We start from the raw sequence: 24,020 nt of genomic DNA, 5'->3' as shown, positions 1-24,020 counted from the left end.
ACATGAGGTTTTGACGGAACAGCTTCAAACAGAATGCAGCCACTTATCATTCGTTAATCTATCTGAACGATAAATATCATCTTGGTACATGTGACCGAAACTTAACAAGTCGCCAAGAATAATTTACTGAGGACCAACTCTACACCCAAAAGGTAACTTTTAAAATCTTTTAAATGGACTTCAACATTAAACCAACAAGCTGAAGTGACATCAGATGCAATTCATTCACTCACTGTAGCAATTACATAATCAAGGATTGGCCATGAAAAACAGTGGTTGATGGCATGAACAACGATCTAATAACAGGGTTAACACATAGCCCCGACAATGTTTCTAGGTTTGTCATCAACCTGCCCGTGCTCGTGGGTTTCACTGAAGTGGTTAACGTCTAAGACGTGCATCACTTCGGGCTTCCTACCCACATCAACCTGACACGCACTGACCGCCTCCGTGGTCTAGTGGTAGAGCGTCCGCCCGGAGAGCGGAAGGTCCGGGGTTCGATCCTAGGCCGCGTCATACCAAAAGACGTTAAAAAATGGTACTTGTTGTTAACCTGTCTGGCGCTCGGCATTAAGGGGCTAAAACAAGGACTGGTCGGCTTGGAGTCAGTATACTGTGTCTGAGTTGGGTATTCATGTTAAACTGCGGCATGGTATCTCAGTGTGCTAGCACTATAAATCGCCATCAGTCCGGACTAGTACAAGCAGCAACACCCACACACACACGTGCATGCACGTCGCTATATAAGTGCAATAATCTTGGACGCGACGTTTAACCCAATTTCACCTCACCAAACCTCACCTGACACGCACTGATTAAAACTGTATTTTTTCTTGCTTAAACTGTATTTCAAACTGAATTTCACAGAGTGAGCTTACAATCGGGCCGAACTATGCATAGCGAAATGTGGCGCCTTCGATGACTGGGCCATCCGCGCCATCTGGGCCCCCAACTTCACAGAAGATGGACTCTAGGTATGACAGTGTTTACAAAGACTGAACCTTTAAAAGCCATAAAAATAAAGATTAAATATATATTTCAAGACTCGCCAGACCTTAAGAGACAATTCACACAAAAAGAACAAAGAAAAGGAAACTTAAACCTTTTCACACCCATTGAACAACTGACCTGATACAGGATACTACAAGATAGATATTTACTGGCTGGACCAGACAATCCAGTGATTGATATCATGAGCATCGATCCACGCAATTAGTATCGATGACATGCATCAACCCAGGCAGCGAGACTGACCACCCTATCCCGTTAGTCGCCTCTTACGAACAAGCATAGTCGCCTTTTACGGCGAACATGGGTTGCTGAAGACCTATTCTACCCTGGATCTTCACGGGTCTATTTACTTGTGAGTGAGTGAGTGAGTGAGACTGGTTTTACTCCGCTATTAGCAATATTCCAGCAATATCACGGCGGGGTACACCAAGAATGGGCTTCACACATTGTACCCATGTCGGGAATCGAACCCGGGTCTTCGGCGTGATGAGCGAACGCTTTTACCACCCCAGGCTCCCCTATCGCCCTTTATTTTTACTTGTGAAAAGGTATTCAAGAAAATCTTTAACCACTATGCTTCCCAATCCCCTTCTACTTTGTCTGAACATACATTTGGATCAATTGTTAGAGTCGAGGCAATAAAATGGGTGCAAGATGGCTACGCGGTAGGATGCAAAATTATATCTTACATATATATAGTTCTATGTCAAGAGGGGGCATGGGTGGCCCATTCGTCTAAGGCGCCGCGATTCGCTGTGCAGAGTTGCGTCCCTTGGGCACGCCAGAAACCTATGATTGTGGGTTCTCATCCCAGTTCACCAAAGAGGTAAACGTTTGAGACCTGCATCACTTCGGGCTTTCCTCCCACATTAAGCTGTCACACCGTGATATAACTGGAATACTGTTAAAAGCGGCGTTAAACCCAACTCACTCACTCTGTGTAAAGAAGATCGTGAACTTTTCAGGTCATATTCATCATATCTCATCTTAACCATTAAGGGAACATTAAAACCAAAATAAGGTTTACATTAAGGAAAATACATGTGGAATAGCAAGTTTCAGAGTACTGCTATTTTTGAATTCTCAGTATATTGGTTGGGTACATGGAGCATGCTTTATTCCGAAGTTCAGTTGTTGTTGTTGACAATCCAGTGATTGACGTCATGACCGAAGTTTAGTTGAAATACATGGTAATATTCATAACATTTATTCATTTTCTGACGTACATCCATTGTACATGACATACACATACTACTGAGTCATGTTTGTATTATTTGCATTGATGACACCAAACTGGAACATGCGAGACACAGCTCCAACCTATCCATCAACATAAAGCTCTGTTTTGTTCATCCATTCAAAATTCTAAATAATAGCGACAAAGCCCTTTCTAAAACCTCTGCCAAAAGTAAATTCGATTGTATACAAGGTAATTCCAACTAAAACATGAGTTTTGTGTTTCTGAATCACTGGTCAATAGTCATGATGCCAGGCTTTCGCGAAAGGTGAGCGTATTCTGATCCTCGTCACAAACACATGCAAAGGCAAGTCAAGTGTTCACCTCAAACTTTAAAAAAACCCAGAAATATATGGTACACATCAAAATATTCCCGCAGCTCCAGCCTTTGGTGTTTACATATCATAACTTTTGCAGTACAAGCGTGCGTGCTCTTTCTACCCATAAGACTTTGACTTGCTGAGAAGTTCTTTGGTCAAGGTCACCACATTCAATGCCTCAATGAGGCTGTATGGGTGACATGTGGAGGACATTTCTAAATTTGACGCATCATGGTCAAAATGATTTCCGATGCAATTCCCTATTCTGACTTGAAACATATGTGCCCGTGATTTTTTTCAGATGAACAAACGACTAGCCTTTACATGTGTTTGTGACGGTGCCACCGCTGAGGTAGGATACGCTCACCATTTCGCGAACACCTGGTATCATCACTATTTGATAGTGATTCATAAGCGCATGCTCATGATTATTATTGTCTAAATGGTACAATCGACTCTGGCAGAGATTTATTATGAATATCGTAAGGGTTTTGTCGCTTTTGTTTGGTAAACAAAATAGTCAATCCAAACATGGCATCTGGCTGAAATAGATTTTTTCAGATGTGGACGCTCTGTTATTCAACAAATATCACACAGTGAATATTGAAATGTCTATTCCGAATATGTGACCGTTTTGTTATTCAACAAATATCACCCAGTGAATATTGAAATGTGTATTCCGAATATGTGGCCGTATTGTTATTCAACAAATATCACTGTGTGAATATTGAAATGTATATTCCGAATAATTATGTGACCATTTTGTTATTCAACAAATATCACCAGTGAATATTGAAATGTGTATTCCGAATATGTGGCCGTATTGTTATTCAACAAATATCACCCAGTGAATATTGAAATGTATATTCCGAATAATTATGTGACCGTTTTGTTATTTAACAAATATCACCTAGTGAATATTGATATGCATGCTAGTATTCTGAATAGGTGGATGTTCTGTTGAAATGTATATTCTGAATAAGTGGATTCTGTGTCATTGAACAAACATCACACTCATGCTCTCGGGCAACGGTCAGAAGAACAGTTGTTGATGTCCAAACTCAGAATTAGTATACAGTTCTCCAATATGGAGAGTCCATAATTTCCCAAGCCGACTCTTAACACGGGGCATCATGAAACTGAAACCGTTTGGTACCAGCCAAGTGTACCTGCTTTTCAACATTCTTTATCAGATAGCATGTCCAGTCCAAGTTGTCGAATCTCTCACTTCCAGTTCATCATGCCACCTAGATGGAATCATTCGACCACCCCTCACAGATACTAGCTGTTCGTTTAATAGCAATCCTTGTCTCAAACTGAACCAACACATCCAAGAATCATGGCATATTTAAATATGAAGCAGAATGTGTGTAGATGCCGTGTAGAAATCTCCACACATCACCTGAACCAAAAGCATAAAGCTCCCCAAGCAGTCCCTTATAAAGTCTGTTTGGTGCAATTCTGATCTGGTCTAGCACAGCGTCTTACAGTTGGATAGGACATTTTGACTTAAAAACCCTGTAATGTTATGAATAATGCCTGACCCGGGTTCAGTGAAATGCAATCATAATAATTCCCCGGTCATCAGCTGGATGATGTTGTTGCAGAAAGTCAATGCCCATACTTTCGAAGACTGTATGTACAACAATTTGTAAATGCGACATGCTTCAATGGAGGAGCATGACAATATACACAAGTAAAACAAAAAGCTCACGATTGTAATGAAGTTTCCACGACCAAGAATGTTAGTTGTGATCTCAAAAACTAATTAAAACCTAACGGACCCCTGTGATAGGCTGACAGCGTGTACTGCGATCTGTTTGGTGCAAATGAAGTAGAGACTGCGCAGTCTTGGCTTGCGCTTGGCGAGACCACGAACTCCAGAACTCCCGAGGCAAGGGCGTTAAATGACTATAAAAAGTCCAGTTTCTACCCTTGCCGAGCATGGCTGTTGTAAATTTGGTCATGTTGTAATCAAGGTGCATAGGTGAGTTGATGCACTTCGCGGGGTAAAACCCGTTTTATTACAATATATATCTTGATTATCGATCAGATCGTCTTGACTGGGCGCCAGAGATGGAATCTGATTGATATGAAGTACATGGAAGGGACATAACTCGTGATAGCCACAGGTGGCGATACGATCGAGCGACGAAATTCCAGCCTACTTCGGCAAGGAAGGAAACTGTACTTTTATAGTCAGCAGACTCCCTTGTCTCTGGAAGATGATGTATGCCGGGAGTAGTGGTAGTAAAGTTACCATTCTAACACATCCGAGTCGTTAATGATGAAAGATGGTACATGGAAGGGCCCCCATATTTCCCAGGAATGAGAAATGACCATGCGCCAGCGAGAATCAATTGTACACAGAGATGTCACAAAATATTACAGTGTGTGATGATGTGACATCGGGGCTGTGGATGTATTGTAAACAAATGAGGAGTATTCATCCAGATATGGACAGTATATGAAATCATCAGGAATACGAATCTGTAAGTTACAGAAGATCAGATCGTGTTTTGGACCCACCCGCACAGCTTAAAAAGATGATACAATGTTGATAGAGATTGGTGACACCAGCATTGATGATCTCGGAGGTCGCCTGTTTTACAAGGGGGTTTTAATGAACTTTCCACAACCTAGAAAGACCCCCATGTTAGTCGAGAAGACTAAACCTAAATAAACCCTAAACGGACCCCAACTGTAGACTGACTATGTGTAGTCCGATCTGATTGGTGCACAGAAAGCATGGACTGGCTTGGTCAAAATGGGAGCAGGAACTCCTTTACCTGCGCAGTGATATTATCTGTAGCTGCTCCGAGTAGATACTGGTAGAGTAGAAGTGTTAGTGTGTGTAGGTTAGAAAAGCTCAGAAAAGGGTTAGTACAAGCAGAGTTAAACTTCGCTACCGTGAAAGAACACGTTGGTGACCCGCACCGTCACAATGAGTTTCGCATAGATTGCTAAAACTTGTATATCTCGCTACAATAAACAGTGATAAACTTCTTAGTGGTGTTATCATTTCCTATGAGCTTGTTATATTGCCATATCGATGTGGCTGATAGTTTTGGTGAAGGACATGACATGACATGACATTACATGGTCTAACACATGACAATATGATGAGTATTTTACATAGTTTCTCAGACAAGTTTGATTATTGTTAAAATGAATACACATACCTTATTCATATATACCACATTCAAAAGTTTGTACCCAAGAAAAACCTCGAGCAACCTTCGACCTCTGGCAATATTCTCACATTTTTATGTCTTCACGACGTAACTGTTGCCGTTCTTTACCTTGCCCAACCCAAACCACACACGCTGTTCCGTTCATCTCCCTACAGTTTGACATACTAACTATCCTGTATATAGTCCAATGATCTCTACTCTCCCATTCTCAAACTTTCGTGTTGGTTATTAGACTGTCATCTTCATTGATTTTGAAGCCATCTCTCTTTCCATGAGCTCTTCCACCAAGTGCGATGGAGCTAACAATTTCGTCAATTGTTTTGTTCTTCGTCTCAGGTACGAAGAAGAATATGAAGATGATGGCAGCGACCAGAATGACCACAAACAGCAGGTAGGTGTAGGCTTCAAGTCCATCCTGCAGCAAACACATGAGATGTAGGTGAGTCCGATGCCATAAAATTAAACATTAAAAACTGGGATTGAGTATCGAGACTAGATACTTTGTCAGCTTCAGCTACAAAACCATATATAGGTTTCTTTAAAACTATGAGCCTGATTTTTGTTAGAAAATCACCTTTCAAAAATGTATTTTTTGTGGCAGGTAATTTTTTTTTAACAGTCGGAAGCATAAGAATTATTATTTTGTTCAAGAGTTTGCGGGGAGTGTCCCCACTTGATACCTCTCTGTGTGAAGATTAACAATCTAAACACTGTGTCCTATCTACAAGAAGGAACTCGGACAGATCATTTATCTTTTTGGTCATATCATTGATTTTCTCATTGATATTTTTGGAATTGTCATTCTATTCGACAGTTTCACAATCCCTGCTGCATACCCTGAGGAATGGAAAGGTCCACATGAGGATGAAGTTGCAGATCCAGTTGCAGGCAACGGACAGACTCATGGCGGCAGCACGAGATTCCTGTCTGAAGATCTCGGCGACGATGGTGAATGGGATGGGGCCTGGGACATTGCAAGGTTATAGATAGGGATGAAGGTTACAACTGGAAGGTGATGTTAAAGATGGTACAAAGGAAAAGCCCGTGTCATAAACGGTTTCATGGCTTACAAATTAGTAAGTTCCTGTGTAGAATATGCAGCTATCAAATGATATTTTTACCACACATCTTTACAATGATTTGGGAAAAGAATATGTTGAACGAATCACAAAATAGCATGGTGTCATCATCAAAGGAGGGTGTGGCGCCAACCCCATTGACTTTGGACATAAGTAATATGCAAATTCTCATAAAATTAGAATTCAGTCACTATTTGTTTGTAATATACAACACTGATTCTTTGACAATTTGCCTTTTACCGATTATTTCAACTTCAAATTAATGACTTGAAATAAGTCACAAAGGACTCCCAATGGAGGGCAGCTGGAGCTGTGCACTGAGCACAGCAGACATAAAGTGTTCAAGTGCCAGGCATACACATAAACTTACCGAGACCAAGGGCGAATCCCACGATGTACAGATGCATAAGAACGATGCAGATCATAGCAAACGTTGAATGGCTGGCCTGAAATGAGTTCATGTGTGTCTTGTTAAACTCTCCGAGTGTGACAGTTCTGAATTATATCACACAAATGTGTTTTACTTGTCCTCAGCACAATTCGGTTGTCTTGGACTACATTTGACACGACATAACTCACATCTAGACCTGTGGCTGTTTAACTGACATCACACTTGACATTACACGACAAAGACGTACCTTCAGTGAAGGATCTGTACATGTCCTCATGGTTAATTGACGATCTTTAATTCCGAAGGCTGTTTAACTGACATCACACTTGACATTACACGACAAAGACGTACCTTCAGTGAAGGATCTGTACATGTCCTCATGGTTAATTGACGATCTTTTATTTCGAAGGCTGTTTAACTGACATCACACTTGACATTACACGACAAAGACGTACCTTCAGAGAAAGGTCGAACTGCAGCTGCAGGAAGATGGTCATAAGCACGAAGGACCCAGCCATGACACACATCGGCCACAGCAACAGAGGACGACGTCCTAGCTTCTCCATCAGAGGAACCTGACACACCACCAAGTCACAGATTATTCAAGTTATCCCTACAAGGAACGCTAATAATGTACATAAAGTTCTTTACACAATCAATGTCTTTCTTCTTAAGTTGTTCAAGCAAAGAAAAAAGACCCTTTTTCCAAAGAATGAAATTTTTCATATATTCTTATGAAAAATCTATGGTCTTTGTTTGAAGGGTTATGTGTGTGCTTTCTCCAATTTTTACCAAGTCACCATTTAAAGATAATTCAGTGACCTGATCCTGATAGGACAATTACCACCACTGAAATAAAAAGGACAAATATTTCAGGTCATGTGGTGAGTTAGAATGTACCTTACCGCGACGATTGCTGTAACAACATTGACGAATCCGGTGCCGACAATGACGTATGGGATTTGTGTTGCCGAAACATTTGCTTGTGCAAAGATGAAGGAAGAGTAAGACATCACCTGCAGGTAAAGTGAAATGTCCAAAACACTTAATTCAGTTACGACTCTTACATAAATTGGAAGAATAAAGATGTACTGAATAAACCATGAGCTTGTTTGCGTTTATTTCTGATGTGTCATAAATTGCCTCCCTGTTTGGTAGCAAACACACACACACACACACACACACACACACACACACGCGCGCGCACGCACGCACGCACGCACGCACGCGCGCAACTCACACAGGTCACCGTACACAAATTCTACCCTGGAATGCCTACTCGGGTACCCATTTTTCTACTTTGACTTACAACATTGATGCCAGACCACTGTTGGCTGATCTGGCCCACACAGGCTATCACTGTTGGCATCCTGAGTTCCGGGGTGGTCAGGAGGTCCTTCAGGGTGAAGTTCTTTGCGTTTCTCGACTTCTTCGCTTCCGCCCTCATCTCACCCATTTCGTCTTCTACATTATCATAACCTCGCAGCTTCTGCATGGCTGTTGAAATTTAACACAAATATTAAATCTATTTTTTCCATTGTTTTAATGATTTAATCAGCTAAATTTCTTTTTACCTTGGGCGCACATCGGTGTGTCAAGGTAACATCATCCAAGTATGGACGCATTAAAATACAAATTGCCGCGTGAATATATAATTCATTATCAATATATAATCTATTCAGAATGTAGGCCTCTCAGCCCATACCTCTCATTACAAATAGTTTATGTGAAAAACAATTATCCATTATCGTAATTGCTATTACAAATGCGTAAAAATAAAATACAACATACTGCTAATCTCTCGGCAGTAGCCTGTCCCGAGTGATTAAATTTCATAATGTTTACATTTATGGATACAAATACAAGTTCAAACGGCTTAAAGAAACATGCCATGTTTAAAATAGCATTCATAAATATGAAACGAATTTAGTCTCAGTAAATATATTCAAAACGTGTACCTTATTCTTCCTTTGGATAAGACTGAAATATAAAAATGCCCCTAGTCTCCAAGCTTCCTTTTCTCTGTTACACATGTTTAATGTAGTATTGATACATGAATAAATATTAGATGGCAGTATATATTCGCCTGTGTAACTGTTATACATTGGACAAACAAACAGAACATGTAGTAAGACAAGTTCTATGGATGAAGAACTTCTTTATTACAATTAGTGCGACGTTTCGGTGTAGATCCTAACACCTTTATCAAGCAAGTCATAGAACTTGTCTTACTACATCACACAAACTTCTAAATGCCACTGAAAGAAGTTAAACAGAACATGTTTGTTCATCTTCCACAACGGAGCTATCTGCTGTGGAATGACAGTAACGACAAAGTCGCTCTTCTCTTTGAATATTTCACCATCTGCCCAGCTCCATGTGCACATTATGATATCAACATCTAAATCTACTGAGTGCCATTTTGAATTTGAAGCATTTTATGTGGGAGAGAAAATTTTCTTTATTTTATGGACCGTTTAAGTAAACTGTATACTTCTTTTTTCTGATTATCACGAATATTAGAATTCCTTTCCTGAAGTCGAAAATCTCTGAGTGGTTGATGAAAAGCAGAGATAAACGTATTGACGCAGCCAACACCATGAGCAAACTATGTGCATCCAAATCCTCAAGAAAATAATAATTTACGTATACCACCAGCCTAGGTCCTATGACCAGCATTGTCAAGGGAGATAAGCATTTGATAGGTACATTTGGGATGCTTGAATCTGGCTTGAATAATACTTTGTCCAATATGTGATGCACTTTTTCATGTAAGTCACTCAACTCTCCCAACATTGCCTCATTACTAGTTTGGCTTCCAACACTCAAAATTTGTCTGCACAAGTGAAACTGAAATCTCTCAACATTCTCTATATATTGAAATCCCATATTTCAGTTCCATGATGTTCCACGATCTTGTCAATGGAAAGAGTGAAATTTAGACATATATTCTATATTTGCGGATAAATTTTAAAAGGCAAAATGTGGCTTTCCGGCCTTGTCGAGAAAAATGTAAATGAGTAAATGTACATGATAATTTAGTAGTAAAGATCACTCCGAGGTACTACTTGTTCACTGACACTGTTTGTAACATTTAACATAATTCGGTTATAATACCATTTCTCTGAACTTCTCCCTCTTTTGAACACTACATCTTTTTGTATTTTCTTTATTTACCATCGTTCCATATTTACTGCAAAAGTCAGTCAAGAAAACAATTTGTTGTCGAAGCCTGTATTCTGTGTCAGCTGCATTAAATCATGTCACAACGTTGTCGGATTAGTTTAAAGGTCCCCCAACGGAAATACCTCTGCATTCTGAATGTTTCATCATTTGAATATTTTCGTCCAAATACAAGACAAACCTTGTTGGACTTCTCATGCAGCCGTGCTTTGCACCCGCCAGTAAGAATCGCATAACCCACTTTCTGTATTTACACAAGATTTCAACTTCGGCTTCAGCACATTAAAACTTTTCCCGGTAATTCGATTGTTCTTCATAACAATACCCGTGAAGATCCGGGCTAGAATAGGTCTTCAGCAACCCATACTTGCCGTAAAAGGCAACTATGTTTGTCGTAAGGGGTGACTAACGGGATCGGATGGTCAGGCTTGCTGACTTGATTGATGCATGTCATCGTATGCCAACTGCACGGATCGATGCTCTCGGCTATATCCATTCTCACTTATTTATTTTTTGGACAGCATTTTCACATTCAGACCATGTTTCAGTGTCATTTTTATTTTATTTTCGGTGATACTGTAGAACGTTATCCCTATGGCTGTGGCTCTCAAAATTCTCTCTCTATCCAAATTCTATCATCAGATTTAAAATGATAATGACTATTAGTCGATAATAACCAACTTTTGTCACGTGATGGTGTGTTTAATAGAAAATAATTGTGAATATCCATGTGCGAAAATGATGGTTGAGGACTATAGTCCCAGACGTAGTAATCAGAGATATGTGTGAAACTGTGTAATATTTTAGGATTCTAAATCAATTCGCACCTCTTACATATTCGGTCAATTAATATTTCTTTATTATTCGGTGATAACCAACTTTTGTCGAATGGTTTTTAAAGGGAAATAATTGTGAAAATCCAGATGCCAAAAAGATAGTTGACGGCATGCATGGGTTGCTGAATACCTATTCTTACCCTGAAATCGCGGATAGTGATAAGAATGAATTCAGTGACATAATCAGCGACCATTGTTGTTTCTCACTGTCACATGAGAAGAAAAGTAATATGGCAGACACCCTGGAGGCATGAACATGACCAGGGGGATATTCCACCTTTGTCACAAGCACTGGGGACCCGTGAAGATTCCGGGGTAGAATAGGTCTTCAGCAACCCATGCTTGCCGTAAAAGGCGACTATGGTTGTCGTAAAAGGCGACTAACGGGATCGGGTGGTCAGGCTCGCTGACTTGGTTGATGCATGGTCATCGATCCCAATTGCGTGGATCGATGCTCATATCAATCACTGAATTGTCTGGCCCATATTCGATTATTTACAGACCCCCATCATATAGCTGGAATATTGCTGAGTGTGGCGTTAAACAACAAACCAACAACAACAACAACAACAACAACACAAGCACTGGGCAAAATGTAGGGGAACTTGAGGTTTTTAACCATTGTATTTGAATCTAGGGATCCCTACATCGTTAACATTAGGGTTTTGAAAATTAAAAATTTAATCGATGTCCACAGGACTAACTCACCTGTTTTGGCTTCTTCTTCCCTGTTTTTGGAGATGAGCATCCATCTTGGACTCTCCGGGCAGAAGGGTAATACCAAGAGACAGACAAGGGAGGGAATAGCATTGAAGGCAAACAATAGGGGCCACAAGTCAACAGTGCCTGAAACAGAAATGAACACCACATTGTCAGAACTAATTGAAAATAAATTCGTAAAAGAAAATAATATAGCCTTTGATAGGTGAAGGCGTGAGGTATATATCTATAGCAATGGAGGGCACAGAACTTGACACAGACATATTGAAGTGAGGTATATATCTATAGCCGTGGATGGCAATGAACTTGTCATGACCATATTAAAGTGAGGTATATATCTATAGCCGTGGATGGCAATGAACTTATCATAGCCATATTGAAGTGAGGTTAATATCTATAACAACGGAGGACACTGAACTTGACATAGCCATATTGAAGTGAGGTATATATATATAGCCGTGGATGGCAATGAACTTATCATAGCCATATTGAAGTGAGGTATATATCTACAGCCTTGGGGGCACAGAACTTGACACAGACATATTGAAGTGAGGTATATATCTATAACATGGAGGACACTGAACTTGACACAGACATATTGAAGTGAGGTATATATATATAACATGGAGGACACTGAACTTGACTCAGACATATTGAAGTGAGGTATATATCTATAACATGGAGGACATAGAACTTGACATAGCCATATTGAAGTGAGGTATATATATATAGCCGTGGATGGCAATGAACTTATCATAGCCATATTGAAGTGAGGTATATATCTACAGCCTTGGGGGCACAGAACTTGACACAGACATATTGAAGTGAGGTATATATCTATAGCCGTGGATTGCAATGAACGTGTCGTAGACATATTGAAGTGAGGTATATATCTATAACATGGAGGACACTGAACTTGACATAGCCATATTGAAGTGAGGTATATATCTATAACATGGAGGACATTGAACTTGACATAGCCATATTGAAGTGAGGTATATATCTATAACATGGAGGACACTGAACTTGACATAGCCATATTCAAGTGGGGTATATACGAGTAGCTATAGCTGTGGATGACAATGAACTTGACACAGACATATTGAAGTGAGGTATATATCTATAACATGGAGGACACTGAACTTGACACAGACATATTGAAGTGAGGTATATATATATAACATGGAGGACACTGAACTTGACTCAGACATATTGAAGTGAGGTATATATCTATAACATGGAGGACATAGAACTTGACATAGCCATATTGAAGTGAGGTATATATCTATAACATGGAGGACATTGAACTTGACATAGCCATATTGAAGTGAGGTATATATCTATAACATGGAGGACACTGAACTTGACATAGCCATATTGAAGTGGGGTATATACGAGTAGCTATAGCTGTGGATGACAATGAACTTGACACAGACATATTGAAGTGAGGTATATATCTATAACATGGAGGACACTGAACTTGACACAGACATATTGAAGTGAGGTATATATCTATAACATGGAGGACACTGAACTTGACACAGACATATTGAAGTGAGGTATATATCTATAACATGGAGGACACTGAACTTGACACAGACATATTGAAGTGAGGTATATATCTATAACATGGAGGACACTGAACTTGACATAGCCATATTCAAGTGGGGTTTATACGAGTAGCTATAGCTGTGGATGACAATGAACTTGACACAGACATATTGAAGTGAGGTATATATCTATAACATGGAGGACACTGAACTTGACACAGACATATTGAAGTGAGGTATATATCTATAACATGGAGGACACTGAACTTGACACAGACATATTGAAGTGAGGTATATATCTATAGCCGTGGATGGCAATGAACGTGTCATAGACATATTGAAGTGAGGTATATATCTATAACATGGAGGACACTGAACTTAACATAGCCATACTGATTATATATGAGGTATATATCTATAGCTGTGGGGGCACTGAACGTGACTGAGACATATTGAAGTGAGGTTTTTATCTGTAGCCATGGTGGGCACTGGACGTGACTGAGACATATTGAAGTGAGGTTTTTATCTGTAGCCATGGAGGGCACTGAACGTGACTGAGACATATTGAAGTGAGGTTTTTATCTGTAGCCATGGTGGGCACTGAACTTGACTGAGACATATTGAAGTGAGGTTTTTATCTGTAGCCATGGTGGGCACTGAACTTGACTGAGACATATTGAAGTGAGGTTTTTATCTGTAGCCATGGTGGGCACTGAACTTGACTGAGATATATTGAAGTGAGCTTTTTATCTGTAGCCATGGAGGGCACGGAACTTGACTGAGACATATTGAAGTGAGGTTTTTATCTGTAGCAATGGAGGGCACTGAACGTGACTGAGACATATTGAAGTGAGGTTTTTATCTGTAGCCATGGAGGGCACTGAACGTGACTGAGACATATTGAAGTGAGGTTTTTATCTATAGCTGTGGGGGCACTAAACTTGACATAGCCATATTGAAGTGATTTATATATCTCCAGCTATGGAACTTGAATTACATGCTGCTTATGCTCGATATGTCCCTTTTCTCTTTCTTTGGCCCAATTGGATTCTAACAAGCCATATTGAGGCAAGCGTAGTACGAAGTAGCCATAAAAAATGAAACCTTGCAAATCGAGACTACAGACTTCGGATTAACATGATGATTATCAATTTTCTCGATTAATAATTCATGGGGATAGATAAATCTTTCTTTTGACATTTTTGAATGTATAGACATTCTAAACAAGATCAATGTACACAGGGTTTCCAGATAAACAGGGTCTGAGCTGAGGAAGTTTCAGTGTACAACAGTCCACTTCTCCAAAGCTGGAATCTCACAAAATGTCTTTGTCTGGTCTTTTGACATTTTTGAATGTATAGACATTCTAAACAAGATCAATGTAAACAGGGTTTTCCAGATAACCAGGGTCTGGGCTGAGGAAGTTTCAGTGTACAACAGTCCACTTCTCCAAAGCTAGAATCCTACAAAATGTCTTTGTCTGGTGATCGTCAGCTCAAAAATAAATCCTACCGATGCAAAATTACAGTTTCGGCCGTTTGGCAAGTAAACACAATGGTATGGTATGGTATGGTATGGTATGGTATGGTATGGTATGGTATGGTATGGTATGGTATGGTATGGTATTAAAATATTGTATGCTATTTAAATATGGTACAGTATGGAATGGTATGGTTATTCTTATGAAAAATATACATGTTGCTGTGGCTTGATTATTGATGATAATTATTTCAGATTATTAATATCATTACCAAAAAGTTCAGTCATTCCCAGGATCTGAGAAGAAAGAATCCCTAGCGTGATGGCCAATTGATGACAAGTGCCAACAGCGCCACGGATTTTCTTTGGCGCTATCTCCGTGAGATACAGAGGCACCAAAGTTATATTTAACCCCGAATGCAATCCCACCAGGACTCGAGACACAATGAGACACTCTGGAGACTTGGCGATGACTGTTATTCCACCGAGAATCGCAGCCAAGAACATGATAAATGTGATGACTACCATGCCACGCTTTCTGCAACAGAAAAAAAATAATAGTGTAAAAAAAGAGTCCATGTATTGTAAGTAATGACTCCAGACAGATATTAGAAGTCAAAATTGACTGTGGTAGACAAAACCAATTTCTGGAAGATCAACTGAAACTTTCATTATCTTCAATAATCAATGTATTCAAACAGATCAGGACCCGTGAAGATCCGGGCAAGAATTGGTCTTCAGCAACCCGTGCTTGCCGTAAAAGGCGACTAACGGGATCGGGTGGTCAGGCTCGCTGACTTGGTTGATGCATGTCATCGATCCCAATTGTGTGGATCGATGCTCATGATATTAATCACTGGATCTTCTGGCCCAAACTCGATTATCTACAGACCGTCGTCATATAGCTGGAATATTGCTGAGTGCCGCGTTTAACAACAAACCAATCAAACAGATCAGATTCAGATAATATAGCACCAAACTGCTGATACGGCGCAAAACAATAATTACTCACTTACTGTAGCATTAAACCTCAAGTAGTACCCTAATAAACCCTAAATACCCTATGTTCTAAAAAGGAATATCTCAGCTTGATATTTAGAATTCGAGAGTGAGTATTCTTTCAGTGAGTGAGTGAGTGAGTATGGTTTTACAAGCATAGTCGCCTTTTACGGCAAACAAGGGTTGCTGAAGACCTATTCTACCCTGTATTTTCACGGGTCTATTTACTTGTGAGTGAGTGAGTGAGAATGGTTCCAATATTCCAGCAATATCACGGCGGGGGACACCAGAAATTGGCTTCACACATTGTACCCATGTCGGGAATCGAACCCGGGTCTTCGGCGTGACGAGCGAACGTTTTAACCACTAGGCTACCCGACCGCCATGTATTCTTTCAGTGTTATGTGTTTAACAAATAACTGCACAAAGCAATAAGAAGAAAAAGACTGACTGTACAAAATGTGTTTAGATCCTAAACACCAACTTACACCCGTTCCTTGTCCCATAATTTTGACATGTTTAGGATTGTGATTAACAGCTAAACAAATGTGTTGGGGACTAAACCCAACTAAAAATGGCTTATGTCGACTTGTGTTGTCATTTCATTGGTCGGTTTGTGAGGGTCGTTCTGACCTGACCTGTAATGGGATATCCTCAGATCTTTGTTTTGCGGTTGCGAGAACTAAGATCTGGTTTTTATGAGACTGTATATATACCTGGTGTGGGCTATTGAGTCAGCAATAGTGCGAACGCTGACTGTTCATGTCTCACATGTCTCTCATGTCCTATTGTTACAGCTGAGCCGCCTAACCCAGTGCGGATATCATGGCCAGGGCCTATATTCTTACATATGCATGCACATCTCCATACAACTGGAGCAATGTGTCCTGGTCACAGTGTTCGAAATAGACATCGGTCCGTAGGCCCGAGGCCGGCAGATTTGTTCTCGGAGTGATAGGTGTTAATCTCAGGTGGCCCAGTCGTCTAAGGGGCCGCGATTCGCTGTGCAGAGTTGCGTACCTTGGGCACGTCAGAAACCTATGATTGTGGGTTCGAATCCCGGTTCGCCCCGATTATGTTTCTAGGTTTGTCAGCACCATACCCGTGCTCGTGGGTTTCACCGAAGTGGTAAACGTCCGAGACCTGCATCACTTCGGGCTTTCCTCCCACATTAAACTGACACGCCGTGATATAACTGGAAAAATGTTAAAAGCGGCGTTAAAGCCAATTCACTCACTCACTCACCCACTCAGTGAGTAAACATGGTAAATAAATCATAATACTTTTCACATGTCAGAAAATCTTATCATATTTTATTAATAGATTATGAGCTATTTCCCGATATGTTATTGAAAAAAAATAATCTGGGACACATGCTTCGACAAGGGGTCCATAACGAAAATGTCAAAGAGCAATAAAAAGACGTTTCAAGCAATTCGTATAAAAATTATATAAACAGTAATAAATAAAATCACCAAACATGTTTCTAAAACTTGTCAAACTTACATCTAAGTTACTTTTTCCATCTTTTCGTGCGATCGTATAAATGTAATTGTCATCTCGGCATTTGTATCCCGACTTTTAGCCTCGGACGCCATGTTTAATGCCAAAATACATGCATGAGAATTCTTTGGCCCGAAATGTCCACGAAGTTCCCTATTTTAACAATAGGTCGCGATTTCCCACTTTAAACGTTCAAAATAGCAATTGGGATATGATCACATGCTTCAACCAAGTCAGCGAGCCTGACCACCCGATCCCGTTAGTCGCCTCTTACGACAAGCATAGTCGCCTTTTACGTCAAGCATGGTTTGCTGAAGACTACCCGGGATCTTCCCGGGTCTCATTAAGCATGAAAATCAAGGGGTCCTTGTGACACCCCTCATGTAAAGCACAGGGATTTACAGGATGATAAATATTGTAAACGGTTGCAAAAGAATTAATTGTTGTACGTTGTGATTTAAAGACTACAATACATAGAATAAGTAGACATAATTAATGGAAAACGTCTTTATTTATTGTAAGTCAAGGAGACCTTCGCAGTAAATAAAGAAGTTGTTATCCATAAATTGTGTCTACTTGTCACCCGTCATCTTCTAAATAATGCCTATCAAACAACTCAATACATAGATTCGTATCAGTTGGGAGTGAGTGAGTATGGTTTTACGCCGCTTTTAGCAATATTCCAGCAATATCACGGCGGGGGACACCAGAAATGGGCTTCACACATTGTACCCATGTCGGGAATCGAACCCGGGTCTTCGGCGTGACGAGCGAACGCTTTAACCACTAGGCTACCCGACCGCCCCTCGTATCAGTTGGGGGACACCATATATATTTTAAGGGCATCTGAGGGCTCACCAATTCCTCCACCTCGACTCCAACATCAGTTGAAGAACAGTTTTTGTTTGAAGATATTGCCTTAACATTTGAGCCGGTTTCTCTTAAAAACACAATAATGGCATGATTCAAGCCGGCGCTGCTGCACCATCGGCAAGCTTTATCAGAAAATCCACTTATCGATTCGACTTGTACTGCACCTTTCCTATTGGTATAGAAGCTGTGCCCCAAATTGGAAGGGAATCCATGAAGTAATTTTCAAGTTATACGTGGTACAAATGTGGAAATAAAAAAACATTCAACACGAAACAGTCATATTTTTTCAGAAAATAACATACCAAACCAAACGTTGCACTGTACTCTCCTATTGGTATAGAAACTGTACCCCAAATTGAAAAAAGAATCCATGAAGTAGTTCTCAAGTTATTTCAAGTCAAAAAAAGAAAGATAGCTGTATGGTATTTTTAGAAAATACAATTATTGAAATTGGACTGCACCTCTCCTATTCTCCCTGTTCGCCCGATTATGTTTCTAGGTTTGTCAGCACCATACCCGTGCTCGTGGGTTTCACCGAAGTGGTAAACGTCTGAGACCTGCATCACTTCGGGTTTTCCTCCCACATTAAGCTGACACGCCGTGATATAACTGGAATACTGTTAAAAACGGCGTTAAACCCAACGCACTCACTCACTCACTCACTCTCCTTTTCGTTTAGAAAGTGTTCATAAAGTTCGAAAAGAATCTACGTAGTAGTTTTCAAGTTATAGGTCGTACACAAAAACTGTCCTCGAAAGGACGGACGGACGGAATTTCATCGAAAGCAATATATAACTCCGCCCTTATAGGTTTGGGTATACAAAACCCTGGACAATTCACACATACCTTCCAACAGTGTCAGCAACTTTAAGTGCCAGGAAAGCGCCAACCATTCCAAAGAAAACAAAGGCAGCAACTGTTGAAGACCACAGTAGTTCCAGCTCCCATTTCTCAAGCAGCAGCGACTCGTCGGCACCAAAATCTGCTGGAGTTTTTTCGGCTGGACCTGGGGTTGTTGATGCATTGCTGTCTGATATTGTTTTATTCAGGCCTTCCAGATATGAAGCATATGCCTGTATGCTGCTCCAGTTACCTCCCCTTCTCTCGTAATACGTGGCATTATAAAAATCTTTAATTATCTGAAAATTGAAAATGGAAGCATGATTTATCAGTGCAGATGAGGTTCTTAATACAACTGTAAAAAATTTCAAGGTACATCTATCCAAGTTTACTACATAAATGGGCCAAGGCTGTATCTCAAGAAATTCAGATTTACTATTCATATGGTCCAAGGCGACAAGTTTAAGCAATTTATGCCGTTTTAGCAATATTCCAGCAATATCAGGACGAGTTTCACATATATATTACAGTTGCAAAGATAATATAGATCTTTAACATGACATTAGACAATAAATAGGTTATGACACAAAGACCAAAATTTATAGAAGTAGTCAATTCTAGAACTGAAGATGGCTGAACATTTTGAAAGTACAAAGTATTTATAGAGTTCCTGCTGCAAGAACCGAAAAGTTGGTATACGCTTAGTATATTTATACTTGAATATGATAGATTACAAAAGAATTAGAATTACATTATTTGGATCGTTATTTCTGTGACAAAGGCCAGGAAGAATTTGTTAATTCTTAATTCGATTTTATCTTGAAACCAACTTTGAAGTTCTTCACAGATAAATTTTACCTTGCCACAATCTGAAAATAGATGTGAATCAGTTTCTTGAGAAGCTGAACAATAACTACAAGTGAAAGCCGGACGTTCAGCGGGACAAACGAACGCTTTAACCACTGGGCTACCCTATCGGCCCTTGTGTTGTAGACGTGTGGCCTTTGTGTTATTGGTCTACTTATTTACAAGTTACAGATATAATGATAAACATCGTTACATGTGAGACGGCAAGTCGCTAACTCAGATGCTATACTGTTACAGGGGCGGTCGGGTAGCCTGGTGGTTAAAGCGTTCGCTCGTCACGCCGAAGACCCGGGTTCGATTCCCGACATGGGTACAATTTGTGAAGCCCATTTCTGGTGTCCCCCGCCGTGATATTGCTGGAATATTGCTAAAAGCGGCGTAGAACCATACTCACTCACTCACTCACTATACTGTTACAGTGTTACTGGATATCACTCCAGCTGTTCGTGATTACTCTAACTACACAGATACAATGTTTCTGATTCACCCAGACTCCAATCACAACGTATAGAGATGTCAATTATAATCATTTTTTAAACTAAAATCTTTCTTAGTCATTAAGGGGGTACGGGTGGCCCAGTCGTCTAAGGCGCCGCGATTCGCTGTGCAGAGTTGCGTCCCTTGGACACGCCAGAAACCTATGTGGGTTCGAATCCCGGTTCGAACCGATTATGTTTCTAGGTTTGTCAGCACCATATCCGTGCTCGTGGGTTTAACCGAAGTGGTAAACGTCTGATACCTGCATCACTTCGGGCTTTCCTCCAACATTAAGCTGACACGCCGTGATATAACTGGAATACTGTTAAAAGCGGCGTTAAACCCAACTCACTCACTCACTCCAATCACAACGTATAGAGGCGTCAATTATAATCATTTTGTAAACTAAAATCTTTCTTAGTCATTGAAAAGTTAAGAGTATTATGGACATAAAACTGACGAGAAGAGTTAGGGTGTTTAATGCATATAAAACTGACGATAATGAAATACTCACGTGTGAAGGTGTGTTGACGACGCCTATCTGATACCCATACAGGAAGGAGTTTCCAAACACAGCAATGGTGATACTCAAGATGAGGGTGAACGTGTAATTGATTTCTCTCTGAAACAAAAACAAAGAAATCGTTGGCTATTGTTCTTTGAAATGTTGTTGGAATTTAAATATCAGTCGCTGATACTATTGCATTTAAAGTATGTGTGTGTTTGTAATGGGAAGGATCATTTTGATTTAGCTGCTGCAGCAAATTCTGCCGATACTATTATATGTAGGAGAAGTATCATAGTTATCTCCCTTAGACCTCCGCAGTCACCGGGTGTGCGCGTTGGGAAGAAGTTTACTAAAATATAGGTGGGCGAGAGAGGGGGGTGGAGAGAGGGGTGGTGTAGGGGAAATACCAGCCTGTTGGTGACGAAACCCTCACAGTGAAGACTTTCTTTACCAAATACCTCTTACGGTTTGGTTTACTTTCGAAACACAATCAAGACTGCCATCTATAATAGACTTGCATGGGCAGTATTTGATATATTTGTTTCAGGGTCTGTATGACAGACTACATGTAAATAAGTATAATAATAATGGTGGCACGTGGCCTATGTCACCACAGCACAGCTATGCACAGCGCACGTCACAAATCAGGTGAAGTTAAGCAACATCGGTGGCGGAGAGTAGTTGGATGGGTTGCCGTGTTCGGTGGCTTGGCTCCTGAGAGTTTCTTGGGTTTCGGTCCTGCCCCACACTGAAGCAATTGTGGTGTCTCCTTGGGCAAGTGACTTTGTTCGAATTGTGCCTCTGTTCACCCAGCAGTTAATGTAGAGTAGGATGAGGTGGCAATGTGGTTTCTCACCTTCTAGCAAATAACAGGCAGCTTCGACCCGTGAAGAGCCGGGGTAGAATAGCTCTTCAGAAACCCATACTTAAAAGCGACTATGCTTGTCGTAAGAGGCGACTAAAAGGGATCGGGTGGTCAGACTCGCTATCCCAAATGCGTGGATCGATGGTCATGATATCAATCACTGGATTGACTGGTTCAGTCTTGATTATTTACAGACCACCGACATATAGCTGGAATATTGCTGAGTGCGGCGTAAAACAACAAACAACAAACAGGCAGCTTGGGTTGTATACTCTCCAAGGAGCTGAGAATGATTGTTGAGTGCATACTGATCCATTGACCGGGGTAATAAATTTCAAAAAGCTTAGAGCATGCTTACGCATAAAGTACAGCGACATATTAATGGACTATTATTATCAATAATAAAAGAGAAACGTTTTCTATGGGACAGCCTGTGTAAGTCTATGTCTCCTGAGTCCCGGTTTTAGCACATAAAGGATATTCTTTATGTCAAAGCCGAGATCAGCATAAACACAGCGACGTGGGTCAGCTCACCGACGACCATTTCTACCAGCATACGTGCCGATCAGTGGCATGAGACACTCCCATATGGTGTATATCCGGAAAGGCTCCCCCCCCCCCCCCCTCCCCCCCCCCCTCGTACTCCCCCTCAAAAGTTACATATGTATGCATTGCCGCTCAATCCTTTTAATTATATATATTTTTGAGAGTGGGGGTACGGGCGGAAGTCTTACCTTTCCGACAAACGATCGTCATGACATACCAGGAAATAAAAATGGAAATGAAAATCTTTTATGTTGGGCGAAACAGAGTTGTCACAACGACCACCATCGGCGTCACAGTCGAAATGACACATTGTACGAAGCGCCGTATAACATACATACAGGGAACGACATTCAGGTCGTATCGCCCAATCCATCCAGGATGCTTGTCCCTCGTGTCGAGAGGCCAAACGTGGTAAGGATGTCATATATAGCAATACGCGCTGTTGCATGAATATCAAGATTTCCCAATATGTAGACATGTTGATGTTATTTGTTGAATACTTACCTCTCCCATCTTTGTGCCTGCGGCCTGGTCACAACACGACGAACACACACGAGGTCACGCATGCTGCATGCAAGAGAAACTTGAGAATTGAATCGCTTGGTGTGTCCTACTTTGCCAGTTGACTGAAAGGATAACTGCTAAGAGTACACTTCTCAGCTGGCTATTGTAAACGAATGGAGCAGGCCGGAAATAACTTCAGTAAACACTGAGGGCGCGAGTGTACCACGAATTGTGGACACCCAAGGCTGGAGGTGCTAGAATATGTCTTGACACAAGGAGAACACTTTATTCAGTTGAGACACTGAATCTTTATGCATAGATCTGAATATGAACCAGATGAAGTGGTTTCACAGGTCACTTCACTTTGAGTTCAAGTGGGTATTTGAATGCTGGCTGATGTTAATAGTGATGATGCGATATTTAATTACAATCATACACGAAGGACGAAAATAATAATAATAATAATAATAATAATAATGGCCTTGGGATGTACACCTCGGGGCCTGATGATGGTCGCCTATCCGTGGTGAGCCTAGAAAGGGAGGATTTATTCCCCTGAACCAAACGTACATCACCCAGTTAGGGCTAACACACACACACACACACACACACACACACACACACACACACACACACACACACACAAGGAAATCTGGTTAACACTGGGTCACAGTAAGCCAACACTTTCAACTCCACAGCTTTTAGATAAATGCTAGCTTGAGGTATCAAGATCCCATCTCCCAGACAAAAGATATGTCTACATAGTCTAATAGATTACCTTGAACTATTTTATTTAAGATACAAAATCCTTTGGAATAGTCCGTTTATAGCCTCACACCTATCCGGGCCAACAAACCCGACATTGTCCCTTTTTATAAATTCAATGAAACCGGTTATATTATTGAATTTTCCGTCCTTTCTGACACTAATGTGATTCAAGAAAAACATGGCAAATATGCGGACCTCGCTTTCGAAATGTCAGGCTTCCATCCCAAGTACAACGTTGTCCGACTCCCCATTGTTCCCGCTGCCTTAGGT

The 24,020-nt window shown here is 40.6% G+C and overlaps 1 protein-coding gene across 1 annotated transcript; it reads right to left on the bottom strand.

Annotated features, from left to right (window-relative positions):
* Positions 1–2,202: 2,202 nt before the first annotated feature.
* Positions 2,203–23,286, bottom strand: LOC124144429 (solute carrier family 2, facilitated glucose transporter member 1-like). The gene is made up of 11 exons (XM_046513831.2): positions 22,983–23,286; positions 21,074–21,181; positions 19,222–19,514; positions 15,273–15,538; positions 11,960–12,097; positions 8,542–8,729; positions 8,138–8,248; positions 7,688–7,807; positions 7,212–7,287; positions 6,599–6,726; positions 2,203–6,177 (listed from the first exon to the last, which is right to left on the bottom strand). The coding sequence occupies exons 1-11, from the start codon at positions 22,989–22,991 to the stop codon at positions 5,971–5,973; spliced, it is 1,644 nt and encodes a 547-aa protein (XP_046369787.2). The 5' UTR covers positions 22,992–23,286; the 3' UTR covers positions 2,203–5,970.
* Positions 23,287–24,020: the final 734 nt, after the last annotated feature.

The sequence above is a fragment of the Haliotis rufescens genome, unplaced genomic scaffold (genome assembly GCF_023055435.1).
Source record: "Haliotis rufescens isolate VD_foot unplaced genomic scaffold, xgHalRufe1.0.p SCAF_29, whole genome shotgun sequence".
Classification (NCBI taxonomy): Eukaryota; Metazoa; Mollusca; class Gastropoda; order Lepetellida; family Haliotidae; genus Haliotis; species Haliotis rufescens.
The sequence above is the reverse complement of the archived record's forward strand: the minus strand, read 5'-3'. Positions and strand labels throughout refer to the sequence as shown.

Excerpts from the sequence above, each read along its gene's own strand:
- LOC124144429 (XM_046513831.2), bottom strand. Across the intron at positions 12,098-15,272 it reads GGGAATGACTGAACTTTTTG|GCACTGTTGACTTGTGGCCC; the intron begins GTAATGATATTA and ends TTTCTGTTTCAG. Across the intron at positions 8,730-11,959 it reads GGAAGAAGAAGCCAAAACAG|CCATGCAGAAGCTGCGAGGT; the intron begins GTGAGTTAGTCC and ends AAATTTCAACAG.